The following is a 14,377-nucleotide window of genomic DNA, read 5'->3' as shown; positions in this document are numbered from 1 at the left end:
GCACACAAACCCACACATATAAAACCCCACAGAATCATGGGATAATTAAGATTGGAAGGGATCTCTGAAAGTCATCTGATCCCATTCACGGCTTAAGGCAGGGCAAACTTTGACGTTAGATCCAGGTTTGATTTTAGATCAGGTCACTCAAGGTCTTTTCCAGCTGAGAGGTGAACATCTCTGCAGATGGGGTTTCCACAGCCTCTCCAGGAAATGCATTCCTGTGTTAGACTGCCTGCTGGGAAACTTTCTCCAAGTATGTGATTTGGCTTTCCTCCACAACTGCAACTTTTGGTGATCACCTTGTCTTTTCTTCCTGAGAAAAGTCTGGCTGTCATCTCCATAGGTGCTCATTAATTTGTTGCAGGGAACAGTGAGATCTCCCCTTAACCTCCTCTTCTGTGGGCTGAACAGACCCTGTTCTCTGAGCATCCCCCCATAGGTTATGTGCTCTAGTCCCCAGCCATCTTGGCAACTTCTGATGGACTCATTCCAGTACGTCAGCCTCTCCTGCAGTAGGAAGCCCAGAAATGGACACAGTACTCCAGATGCGGTCTCACAGGCGCTGAGGGAAAGGATCACCCCCCTCACCCACTGGTTAAGGCACTTGTTAGTACAGCCTAGGACACAGTTGGCCAGTCTTGTCATATGAATACACTGTTGACTCATGGCCACCAAGACACTCAGGTCTTCTTCTGCAAAGCTGCTTTCTAGTTGTTCAGTGCCTGACTGTCCTGCTGCATGGGGTTGTTCTGTCTAACTCAAAACACTTTGCATTTGTTGATGTGGTTCCCAGTAACTCATCGCTCCAGCCTGTCAGCATCCCTCTGAATAGGGACTCTGCCTAAACTTCTAGCATATCAGCTGTACTCCACAGCCTGCTACCATCAACAAAGCTTCTGAGGATTAGTTGCTCCCTACCATCACCCGGGTCGTTTATAAACACATTGAGCTGAACTGGCTCCGGTATCCACTCCAGAGAAAAAACATTACTAAATGACCATGAGGCAGGCTTTGTACCTTTGATCTCAACACCTGAATCCCAGCAATCTGATCGATTTTTCACCCACACTGTATACTACTTCTCCAAACAAAATCTCTGCAGTTTGCTAGACGGACAATATGGGCCACCATGCCTAAGGCCTGGCTAAACTCGAAGTAAATGACAGCCACTGATTTGCAAATGCCCTGGTACTCAAGCAGAGAGCAGTAATAAAATGTGTGCAGTTTAACAAGGAGAATAGACTGTTGCACGCCTTCAGGTGGAAAGAGTTCTTGATGGGAAGCTTTCAAATGAGAAGGTACAGACTAACTGCCCTGTATCCACCTAGCAAATTTAATGACCTCCAGGGATATGACACAGCATACTCTAAGCCTCTGGGTGGAAAAAGCCTAGTTCATTTAAGACTTCATGTAGCAGTACTTAATGTGTGACTTTAATACAATCAGAGAAGAAAGAGGAAGAGGAAAATCTGTATGGCTTTTTAATCTGAGGTGGGTGAGAAATGGGCTCATGCCTTCCTGCTACCTGTAGTTTTAGCAAATTTAGAGACATCTTCCTTTTTTTCTGCTCTTGGCCTTAGAAAAATTAATCAGAACAAATTCTTAATAGCAGAACAGGAGAACAGAGGAATCATTAGCTTGCAGACTGATGCTTTGCTGCCTGAAAACAGAATTAAGAGTAACCTTTTGGGGTAGGCAGCGCAAGCACTACTTGGGCAGTAAACTTAACTGGTAACCCTCAGCTTCTACTTGTTCAGGGATGGTAGTGGGAGCAGGTGATAATATAAAAGAGGTCAAAAGAATAAAACATTATCCTGGGATTATCTCCACAGTCTGATATCCGTGCTTGGCTGATAATAATGAAAAGGCTGGGAAGCTGCAGTGGTGTGTGTCCTGCTTTCCTTACACCTCCACAGACAGCAGAAATAATTTTCCTATTGCTATCTTTTAAAGTTGTTTTGAGGTCAGAGTTAAGGTTGCAGTAAATCAAGGTAGTGAGGAATAAGAAGTGTGAACTAAAGGGAAGTTGTGTTGCGGAAATGAAAGAGCTGTTGCAAGGAGTATAAGCTTGTATTTTGTGTAGCAAAGTGTACAAAGTTTACGCAGCATTTAATGTTGCCAGACTGATAAAAGCCCTGAGTGATTATGTGATGAGCAGAACTGGCTGTTGCTTGGCATTGCTTTAGGTGGTGAACATGGCACAAACCCCCCCACATTAAAATGGCAAAGTCATGCAGTTAGAAAATGAGAAATCCTAGTATCAAAGCACAGCTTCAGGGGTCCCTGACTCCACCTGTGCTTCACAGTATTTCTAGAAGCAAAACCACTGCAGGGAGAGCTCTGCCTCCCACCCGTGGGTCAGGGCTGTAGTAGCTTTGTTGGGAGAACACAGCAAATGAACTCTAAGGATTTTGACTGACCATAGCTTTTAAGGCAAGAGGGTATAGCTATGACTAGTCCAGATTATGAAACGTCTCAACCTCCAAAACTCCTTGAATGAGTTCTGGCATACACACGTGCAAAGCTGCAAATTCTCACTGTGACAGTAAAACCATGTGAACTAGGAAAACCTTATGTGAAATGCTGGGTACATGCCCCAAAGGCTTTGAGCTTTAAATCTCCATCCTCCAGTAATCATAGAAATATTTTGAAGTGCAGAAAACACACACACACACACACACATGTACACACACAAACTCCCCCACTGAAAGAGAAAAAAACAACTGAAAAAATATCTTCACCATGGGGACACATTTGTTGATGATGACACAGACCATAGAAACTGTTTTAAAAAGGGTTTGTGTGAGAGCTAGGGGAAGGGAGACCTTCCATTTTAACATGGGGTTCCAATCTCAAATAAATTAGGGTAAATCCTAAAGTTCTTAGTGAAATAAGATGGGAAACTAACTTCTGTTTAGCAGATAGCCTTGAGAAATGAGTGCTAGTAACCTAAGATACCTTCTAGCAGCTGCATAGAGAAATCAACACAAAGGGTTGTCTGAACTTCTTGCTAGATGCAGAGAAATTTACTGTCAAATAGTTTGTTTCAGTCAGTCAACAAATGCTAATAAAAACATTGCTTGATCATTTTTTTCTGACCCATGCTAGGTTATAACCTCATCATAATAACAGCCTATAATATTTACATGCTGCTCTACATATGAATGCACATGCAAAATCTTTAAGGTGATTGCATACTTTGTTCAAGCCAAGCTGCAACAGACTCCTGGTCAGCACTAAATAGGTTGCATAACTCCATAAATAACAAAATCTCCTTTTCTCCATCATCAGCTTTCAATCAGAACACAAGTAGTGTAATACGACTGTGTGATTTCTGTGTACACTTTGGTGCTTCATATGCAAGATGGAAAGCTTTTCCTGCAAAGTCAGTAGGACGCCTGAGAAGAAAGGCAAGTGCCACAAGACCTTTTTTAATTGCTTTTTTCTGTCTGACTTTAGCTAACACTGTGGGTATTTGTCCTCACCATGACAATTTGGCCCTCATTGCCCCTTCGCTCAGGCATAGGACTATTTTGGCAGAGAGCAGATACATAGATACAGCAAGTGGCAATGTGAAGAAAATATAGAATAAATGTTCTACATACATGATGTAGATTCTCAGCATAAAAACGCATATTAAAAGAGGTAGCCTTTTTGCAGGGTCTTTTGTTTAAAATCCCAGCACTGGACAAGAAATAAGGTGCTGTACTTTGTCCTTTTCAGAACTGTTTTTTTGTATGCACTCGACTCTCTCCTTTCAACAGCCTTTTAAATCCTAGTGGATTTGCTTCAGTACCATCTTCTCTGCCGTAACTCCTTAATTCCCTGTGATTTCAACCACAGTGTCCCACAAATCTATTGCCCTTTGGGGTAGACACCTCTCTATGGAAATAGAAATAGATAGGGAGAGAGAGGTTTGAATCAGGTCAGCTAAGGAAAATAGCAGATTTTGGCTACAGTGGTTAATAGCACTGATTAATTTTGTTTAGGGCTTACCTTTTAAAAATTATTTTCAAAAAACTCTATGTTATTCTTTTTCAAAAATTTTATATTAAAAATAGAACATTTTTTGAGTCAAGTTTTCCATGCCAAACTTTTTAACCCCAGTGCTCCTGGCTGGATTTTTTACTAGGTGCAAAAGACTTAGGGTGGTCTTTCCTTAAAGCTTTCTCAATGCCATCTTTCACTTTCACTGTTGGACACACTCATTCTGCTGGTGGCCGTTTTGCTTCAGAAGGTCCTGTGTTAAAATCTGGCCGCAAAACCCCCACTTCTTTATCACACCCCCAAAACTGAGAGCAGCTCACACCCACACAACCCACCAACGAGACACAAACAGCATTGCTTTAACTCGTAGTGTCAGGGAAAGGATTGGAGGGACGTCACTTCTCTCAAAAACCTGGTGTTTGCACAGAGACTTTTTTTCCAGGGATTCTTAGTGAACAACCAAAGCTCGTAGGTCACAGCCAGCCAAGGGCCGGGTGTCCCAGGGAGACTGAAGCATCACAGCCAGCCTGTGGTCACACACTTCAGCCAGCAGCCCCTGCATTCATCCAGCAAGCCTCCAGGCCAGGCTTGTGCTCTGCCCAGCACATTTTACCGTTTCTAATTAAGCCCTAAACTACTTACAGCTTTGATGATCTCCCTGCTGCTTTTTCCTTCCCCCACAACTAATTTCAGACATTCATGTTCAGTGAGATACAGGAATAGAAGCAGCTCAGCTTACAGTCACCCTCACTTAAGAAAGCTGGATATAAATGTTTTTCTGAGCTACAATTTACACCGAAAATCAGGACACTAGAGACAATTTAGCCTGGTTTGCTAGAGCTGGCTGCAAAGATCATAGCAAGTCCCTAAACTAACTCTGAAAAATAGCCTCCAGCTAATTCATGTCCCTTCCCATGCTGCTGCCTGTTCCTGTGACCCCATCTACCCCTCCTTAGTTTAGTGTGTGACTTTCATTCTTCCTGCTCCACCAGAAGCTCCCTGAGCTGGCCTCACCTAATCTGACCTAACCTAGAGCAAACTGTGCCGCCCTGGTTGCACACACCTGCATTGACTGCTTCCAAATCAGTGTGTCAGTGTTCTTTGTATTATTATTTTTAATCACCTTTTGATTTCCTCTCTTCTCTGTGTATCTCCTCAACCAAACCCCTGAATGAACCTATGGTTTCTTAGTCAATATAATTTATCCATCTTTTTTTCTGGAGGAAGCATCAGTCTCTACCTTAAGCTTGTGACACACTTTCGAATCAACAGGGGGCACATGCCAAGCGAAAAAGCAGCACTGGGGTATGATGTCAATTCAACAGAGTCACTGCTTCTGGGAAATTTTCTGTTCCTAAATTATTCTGAGCTGGTTCGGCAAAGGGTTTCTTGTAGAAAGGTAGTGAAGAAATCCCCCTTTTGCCCCAAGGTTACAAGTTATTTTGTTAGACCAGATGATATGACAGCATGATTCTATCAGGACAAATCAAAGTTTACTGAGCAAATCTGTGTTCTATAAGCTGATTTATTGGTGCCATCTGCCAACACCCGTGAACAGATGCTCTGTAGGACCTCACTGATATGCAATAATGATGGGGAGAAACCCACAGCAAATGCCTGGATTTTAAAAGTTATTGAGTGTAGCAGGAGAGATAACAAACATAATGAAAAATGTCTAGGGGAATGCATCCCAATGTTCATGTTTCAGTCTCACTTCCCTGACAGCAGTACTTCAGAGTGTACGCATCTACATATGTGGGTATGCAGTGTAAAAATAAACCAAGCACTTATATTTCCCCATGATTTTGCTCCAATCTTTTCTACTGTATGCTTCAAAGAAAAGAGTGTTTTGGTGGGAGCAGTTACAGTCAGAGCTTACCCAGAATTGATGAGTTCTTCCCAATTGCAAGAATTCTTTTTACGGTGGCATTTGAGCAGGTCAGGACTGCCATATCGCTAGCACTAATGTCTTTTTTTTAATGGTTTTCCCTGACTCTGCAGCTATTTGTAAGCCCCATGTACTCTGAGGGCATGCCAAGGTAGAAGCAAACGAGTTTGCAATTATTGCCACTGGCAACATTAATTTTGCATTCCCGTCTCTTCAAAAACACAGGGGAGCAAAAAGAGATAACACAAAGAAGAGCAACTTGCCCAAACGGAGATTTGAAACGTGCCTGGGCTCAGAGCAGGCACCGCAGCAGGTGAGGGGGAGCAGCCCTGGCTCCCGCAGCCCCAGGGATGGCTTGGAGAGGTGCGGGAGCAGCCTGGTCCTGGGCTCCTCATGGCCCCCAGCCCTGCTACTGCCTCCCACTGCCTCCTGCCTTTTGGGATTTCCCAAACTAAACATTCATCTCTTAGGAGCTGCATTAAAATTAGAAGCTGAAGCTGTAGTGATGGGGTGGGAGGCACTTTACCTTCTCTCCTAGCATACACTATACAACAACCTGCTCTGTCCACAGCAAGGGCATTATGTGGCATTCGTCTGAAGACGCTCAGGAACGTGTTTTTGATAGCCACAACCTATCCAATATCTGACAAAGTCATAAAATTGAGGGACAACAACTTTCAACCACTGCCACTCTTTCAGAGGCTGAACTTGGATCCAGAGCTGAAGAGCAGAGAGCCTCCTTCCATTGTTGTGCCGATCCATTAAAATAAAACACACTCGCAGAAACTCTCCGTGGAGAAACTATCAGTGTACTATTAATAAAATCTTCCTGAACTATTAATATGATCTGTGGGAGCTTTAATCCACCACAGAGACTGATTATGTAAGTCATGAAGATGCTGCTTTTGTCCTTAGTTTAGATGACCTTTCAGTTTAAACAGTTTTGTTTACGATTGAATTCTTCCTGAATCTAAAGGAAATTATTTTTTTAAAAATGGATTATATTTTGATTTGCAGTAAACTGGCAAGTATCGTTGAGATTAAAGTGTATTTAGATGGCAAGATGTGTGTTTGCTTTTCTGATTGCAAAGGGTAGAAGTTATGAAAATATTTTTTAAATGTTTGTGTCACAAAATTCAGATGTCCCACAACCTAAAAATATGCTATAATTTGGTTTTTGAGCTTAGGTCATCAGTCTATGAAGTCAATTCATGCAGTTTAAAAAGATTGACCTTGACCACCAAGTTGGATTCATTCCTAATTTTGGAATTCCAGAGATTGTTTTGCTTTTCTGCCACACTTCGATGTGAGAAGATGCTGGAAGTTCATCTTGATTTTTAGCTTTCAGGCAGTTCAGAACAACACAGTAAGTGTTTTCTGATGCATACTCATGCCAAAAGAAATAGATGTTGTGAAGGCAAGAATAGGCAGAAATAATGAAAAACTGTCTCTCGTTCACCTCGTAGCTATTGCTCCCGACCTATTTAGTGGAACATTATGTACCGAGGGTTTTCAGTCCCAGACTCATTTCAGTTCAGAAATTTCCCTGCACAGGAGGTCTGAGCAGAAAAGGGAAACAATGATCTCCGTAACATTTCGCTCTAATCTGCGATCTGGGAGACACTTCTCCAATCCGAAACAAAAGATATATTGAGGCTTGTATGGATTTTGGGGTGTCTGTGGCAGCTCCATTTGTGGCATTCAAATGTTCATTTCTTTCTTTTCTTTGGGGACGATGCAGAGGGGAATAACTGAAACCAGTGAGGAATGTATATAGTCAAAAAAAAGACAAATCAGGCAAAAGAAAAGTCCCGTCTATGGCACCAGTTTCATTCAATTAAAAGAAACAACTAAAAACCTGCGTCTGGACAATTTTCTCTCTCTAGGTTTGCCTACACTGCTTTGGGAAGGTGCCACTGCAGCATGGTTAGATATACTCCTTACTTTAGTTCACTTCAGGTCCCAGTGAAGGAGACCTGGTCTGACTCTGGAGTGAGATAGCTGCCCAAGAAGGTATCTGGAGTACTTTCACTGTTTCTTCCCTGCTATTGCTGAGTAGCAAGTTAACTAGATTAGCACTGGGTTGGATGCATTTATTTATGCTGCAATTTCATCTCAGAGCAACGTGCTGATATGTCAAGCCTGGCTTTCAGATAAAATGACGGTAGCGCCCACAAATAATTAGACCAATTCCTGCATGCTATATTTTATTTATGTCAATGGAGTAAATACAAACATATCCGCAGGTTTGGGTATTTTTAACAAAGAATCAGGTTAAGCAAAGGCTCCATGATTCCAGGGTCCTTTTCACAGTAGGCTCCAAAAAATGTACCTCATTATAAAATACACCTTCCCAAGGAATCACAAGACATGAGAAATCAAAAGAGAATTCCTAAAAGCAAAAGCTTTCCAGCAGAAAATCAATTTCAGCTACTTTCACCTTGCCCCAGGGAAAGCAGCAGAGACACTAAGTGGGGTGTGGGAAATGTCTCATACATCTTCCTGGAACTGCACAAGGCAGACCTCCAGACGGGAGCTTTCTTTTCCAAGACAGCTCTGCTCTAATTAGGGACTTCTGCAAAATTGGTATGTTGCGTTTCCAAACAGTGTCTGGATGAATCCCATATCAAATTTCTTTGGTTAAAAAAAAAAAATGTTGTCTTTGTCCTTGTTCTAATTGACAGCCTTACAAATGCAGGTGGACTGAGGGATGAAGGTCAAAATGAGTTTATTGTGCTTAACAGGGCAAGAAACAAAAATTAGCAGAAAGTTACACACAAAAAAATGTTCTGTGGTGGTTGTTTTTTTCCTGGCCATCAGGTTGCCTTTTCAAGGGTCTGTCTGTACACGTTTTCAGGTATGCCTTCAGAATGAAAAGAAAGAAGTTGTCCTTAAATAAAACTGTTATATGATGGGCTTTCCTGTAATGGTTTTAATCTACTGATGTACCAGACAATCTAGTTTATGGATTCAACAGTCTCTGTTGGATGGACATAAAATTCATTTTCTATATAGGAAAGTACATTCTTCTCCTTACTTGACCTTTCCCAGAGCCAGTCTGCCCATTTAAACCTCTGGCCGGTTCCTATAATTCTCAGCATTCAGAACTTTCCGGGTAACGTGGTATCATTAAGGCTGGTCAATAATGTTTTTAAAAAAAACACTTTCCCTCTTGGAAATGAAATCTGACTGACATTTCTCACTGGAGATTGTGATTAATATTATCTGCATTCCAGTGAGAAGGCAAAACAATTTTTCTTTTTCAGGTTGGTATAAATCTCTGTCCTAAAGTTTTTCCCCTGCTTCCCATCTCTCATTTCTTTACTGCCCTTTGCTTCAGACTCAGACTGTCTCTCCTATGCTGACCTATGCTACTATGGTACAACCTGGGATAGCTGTGGCAGCTCAGCCCCAAAGAGCAAAGAAGTCCATAATTCCCCCTTAGAGATACAGCTTGTGGGATGGCAGCCAGCCTGACAAATATAGAATTAAAAAAAAATAATAATAAAAAAGCAAATATAAAATATTCCAATATTTTTTAATATATAATTTTTTTAATATTCTGTGAAAAGTTTCAGATCTTCAAATTTTCATTCCCATGCTAGAGGAAAGCAACTGAATATGTGAATTTTGCAAGAGACGGGCATTTTTGGCTTTGGTCTACTCTAAAACTCAATTTTAGGTTACCACAGGGTAAAAAAATCACTTTGGGCTTCACTTCACAGTTCTGTTGGTCAATGTTTTTCTAGGTGGGCTCAGACCCTCTGCAGCTGTTTCTCAGCCCAGCTGAAGGCACTCCACCCTGCAGCACTGCAGTAGTTTATATCAGTCAGAGCTGTGTCCCTAAACTCCAATGAATATTTCAGCAGCAATGGAAATACAGTCATCTTTATCATGAATGAACACCTCAACAGAGCATGTGCCATCCTTAAAAAGCTCAGCTCAGAGTTTATTGGGATTTACAGTGGGATGCCCTGTTATGTTACACTGCTTGGCCTCCCATGGCTTGGCCTGACTACCCACTGTCTTGCACAGAGCATCTGATACTGAGATTTGTAACAATTCCAGGCCAGCTGATGTGTCTGAGGTCTAAGCAGCTTGTAGCACTGTATAGCAATAGAAAAAGGTATCACTTAATGCCCGTGGCTGCTCACGAACATTACCTGAGTATGGTTTAAGATGATTACCAGGGCAATCCATGACCAGTGCTAAAGAACATAGAGAATCCTGCCAATCCACCCCGGGTGATAGGAGGTTGTGGGACACCTATGTAGTGCTAAATCTGGGGGGAAAAATGACCTTGAAGCAGCACAGAAGCTATACTGAACAGGTGTATAAGGAGATTTTCCATAACATCTCACAAATTCATCCCATACCCTCACCAGCTGTGCTCAACCTCTAATGCTCTGGAGGAAGGTGAGAGAAAGCCCCAGGACAACCTCTGCTAATTGTGGGGGGAACGAACCTGCCTAAGTCCCAAAACCAAAGCCCTGAAGGAATAGACCTGATTATGCTCTGTCTTTACATGCTGAGCTGTAGGGGTTAGGAGCACACATGGGATGAGGATGGCTTCATCAGTATCTCCCTTCACAGGGGAGAGACAGGCACCTCTCCTCTCGCTGGAAGCGTATTTGCACACAGGAGCAGCGGTTGCCCCACTACTTATGCAATATGAAAAAATCCTGGGCTTTTCCCTGACTGACTGACATTTGTTAAATGAGAGTGTAGGTACAAAATACCCACCACAATATACAATAACCTTTCAAGACACAGCAGCATCCTCCTCTTTTATTAAGCATGCCTCACTGGCTGAGCAGAGTAGGATGCTATTGCAAACACCTCCCCGGCGGGACACTACCTGCATGCTAATGCCGAGGGTGTTTGTGCACAGCCTGGCAGCAAGAGCTGGGCTCCGACAGTTTCCATGGTGCCGTCATGGTGCGCTCTCCCTACACCTTCACTTATCAACATTTCCCACCCATCCTCCTCCCCGTAATAGCTGCTTGCTCACCCCGAAAGGTCAGCCTTTGTAATGATGATTTGAGCAGGGGGGAGGCAGGGGGGAGGCAGGGAGGCCGAAGGGTGAAAAGGTGAGCTGTGTGCAGCAATGTGCGTGGGAACCGGGGGCTTGCCTTACACTGCACAATGAGAAATTAGAAAGCTTCCCCTCGAGGGAGCAGTGTTCACCAGCCCCCTCCTCTGCTTCCCATTCTGGCCAAGTCAGATACCCTGGTGGAGTTAAAAAAATGTTCAGGCCAAGTGGCTGGAGAGCCTACTTTAAATCATTAGCAATTGATGCGTTCTAGTGTGTGGAGAGGAGAAGGGACTGTGTCTGCTGACAGGGGAAACAGATACAACAAACGTTTCCAGGCATCTTTCTTTTTCCATCTCCCTCCTGCCCCCTCCCAGCAAGCCCAGTGCTCGTCTGCAGATGGAAAGAGGCAGACCTCTTCCTCTGACTTTCATCCTATTGACTGCTGGACTAAAGCACTGCATCTATTAACTGCCTGCCTTTTCTTTCCTTCTGTAGGACAGCTTTCCTGCCCGTTTCGGAGGAGTCCATTTTGTCAACCAGCCCTGGTACATCCATGCCCTGTACACACTAATCAAACCGTTCCTCAAAGACAAGACAAGGAAAAGGGTAATTAGATGGGGCCAGGGGGGATAGGAAGCCACAGAACCAGAGTAGCTGAGTGGCAGCTGGCTGCTTTCTTCCTTCTTTTTCTCTCTGCATTTTTCATATGGCCTCAGAGAATTGCCTCTGTTATTAAAACTTAAGAGTTTGCAATGGTCTGGGTTGAATCAGCAACTCAGCCAGGGACCTGAAAGCTGTTATCACTAACAAAGTGTAGATACGTTTTAATGGGACACTCCTGGGGACAGAGAGGCTCATCTTAGCCATTTCTCCTCTGCAATCTATCAGACAACCCCTGGATCATCCCTCGGGAGGCCCCAGAGCCCACCCTGTGTGCATTTGACCAGACAGGACAAGGGTAATACCAGCCCGAAAGCAAAGAGGGATTAGGGAGACAAATGTTGCCAAAGCAGCGTGACGTGGCAGCGCTGGCTGGTACACCCCTGGGAAATGTCAGTCCTGGGGTTCAGGGCTGGGTTGCCCTCTCAGACACTGAGGACCTACTCTTCACATCTTTCCGTAAGTTCAGTGAGTTCCGCTATGCCCCTTTTCTTCTCACTGCTCTTCGCACAAGCCTCTTACTCTCTTACAGTAGCAGTAATCTGTCTGTCATTAGTCCCGACTTTCATTTTCCTTGATCTGGTACTTAAGAAAAAGTGAAAATGTCATGTGCCAAAAGCAAGCGAATCAGAGTTTTCAGAAGTGTTTTAAAGTGCCAGCCTAACTCTTCAGCTCCCCCCCTCCTGCCCACCTAAGCGAGCCCCAAGCGCTTCAGACATTCCCACCTGAAACTGCAGCATCAACTAATGATGCTCCACACCTCATTAGTGCTGTTATTGTTGTACTTAATGAAGTACGGCACCAATGATGACTTTGAACTTTCTTTTTATTTCTTAAAGATCTTTCTTCACGGTAACAACCTGAACAGCCTTCACCAGCTAATACACCCTGAATGCCTGCCTTCTGAATTTGGGGGGACTCTTCCTCCATACGACATGGGGACGTGGGCACGAACGTTACTCGGTCCTGACTACAGCGATGAAAATGAGTACACTCACACCTCGTACAATGCCATGCATGTGAAGCACGCATCCTCCAACCTGGAGCGGGAGGCTTCGCCCAAACCCATGAAAAGGTTAGTACTGCCTTCGAAATCACCTGCTATTTGGCTCTCTGAACAGGTTTGGCATAAGTCTGACAGAAAGGGCTCATCTGGTTTGGAGAGAGGCTGTAATCTGACAGACATCGACGGTAGGGAGCACTTCACCCTGGACCGCGCTCGTGGCGTGGTGGGAGAAAGGAAGCTCTCTGTGGAACAGTAATTAGTCGTCTGATTACTGCACACGAAAACGAGGGAAAATTAATGAGCCCCTGCACAGAGCGTTGCAGAAAGCGTATCAGAGTGAGATGCTCTTTTGTACAGCATAGCGCAGCCAGCAGCATCACCAGTGTTGGTCCCTATTACTCGCTGCTGCTGCCCCAGCAGTTGACAAGAAGGTTCTCGCCTCCTCGGAAATGCAGCTTTGGTACTACGAACACCACTGCCCTCTAAAGGGAAAATGGGTTAGTCTTCTGCCGCTGCTTCTGCTCCCGCTTCCCCTGTCCAGCCCTGCTAAGGCAGCACATCTGCCCTTTAAGATCTCTGGTTTTAGATCTAGTGGTCGCGCATTCAGCTCTGAATGCTTAAAATCACAACTCTCGAGAGTACCACCCGCAGCAGGTTGCACTGGTTGCGGGGACGGGGGTGAGGAGGGTTGGGTACCTGTAGGGCAGAGCCCACAGCAGCTGCAGCCGGCGATGGCTTTTGGCCACCCTGCAGGAGCGTAACATCTGCACTCGCCTCCCCTCCGCGCCCCACGCTGCAAAACTGCTCTCCGTGCAGATTGCAGCGATGCTTTCACTTGCTGCTGCCACTTGATGAGCGCCGTTGCTCAGAGACATGGCGTCACTCTGTGTGACAGGGAGAGGCCATCATTTTGCTACAGCAAAATCAAAGGTGACAACACAGACAAGCCACAATGCCATGCAATTAATTTTAAAAGTTTTTCATCTTCACAGGAAAAAAGAAATGCATCCCGGATTCACAGCTCCCTCCCAGGTCAGATTGATGCCATGCTGCTGCAGATGCAAAGTGAAGCCTCGTGTTGCAAACACACCTACAGCCGATGTTAAGTGCTGTGAGTCCCACGACTCACAAGGCCACGAGACTGCAGGGCTACAGCCCTTCGCAGCGTGGCAGCCACAGCATGAAGAGAGGTGGCCACCCGTGCAGCCAGCAGTTCTCACTACTGACTGCCAGCCAGGACTGGGAGCCAGGATGAGTTTAGGGAGCCTGTCCCAGACAGCTGATGTTAAAACAATTCTTTTTTTTTTTTTTTTTTTTCTTTTAAAATCAGCAGTGGAACACACTGATTTTAGAAAGGTACAAACTAAATATTGCATTACTATTAAAACATACATCAAGAGTGTACAATTTATGTAGCTTACTAGGAAGAAATCTGCAGTTTTCAGAGCTTGGAAGTGTTAAGAGCTGTTCACAGGTGAATCTTTGCTGAGGATCAGGTCCTTGGCTGCAAAGGAGGGGATGGTCTTGTGCCCTCAGGGGAGAACCTCAGCTTGAAAATGAGTTCTGTGCCAGAAAACCCTGCCTCAAGGCAAAGCCTTCTTTTATAATCTGTTCACTAGTACAAAAGTGCATTAATACAAATATGGCGAGTAGATGAATCTAATTTGTCACGTTGCCTCCGGGCAGACTAGCTCTAACTTTTAGTCTAATTTTGTTACTCGGCAGTTAAGTGAACCATCTGATCCTGTACCCCGTGGTCATTACTAGCTGTTAGAGGTGAAAAGTTCACTGCTTCAAC

General features: G+C 44.2%; 1 protein-coding gene across 2 annotated transcripts in view; it reads left to right on the top strand.

Moving 5' to 3' along the window:
- CLVS1 (clavesin 1) overlaps nt 1-14,377 on the top strand; it is a 105,770-nt gene that overhangs the window by 74,891 nt on the left and 16,502 nt on the right. For both annotated transcript variants that reach the window (XM_055706464.1, XM_055706465.1), the window contains 2 exons: nt 11,409-11,519; nt 12,413-12,648. In XM_055706464.1, coding sequence (XP_055562439.1) covers nt 11,409-11,519; nt 12,413-12,648 — 347 coding nt within the window. The remainder of the gene's footprint in view (nt 1-11,408; nt 11,520-12,412; nt 12,649-14,377) is intronic.

Source organism: Falco cherrug, chromosome 3 (assembly GCF_023634085.1).
Source record: "Falco cherrug isolate bFalChe1 chromosome 3, bFalChe1.pri, whole genome shotgun sequence".
Classification (NCBI taxonomy): Eukaryota; Metazoa; Chordata; class Aves; order Falconiformes; family Falconidae; genus Falco; species Falco cherrug.
Note: the sequence above shows the minus strand (reverse complement) of the source record. Positions and strands in the feature narration are given on the sequence as shown.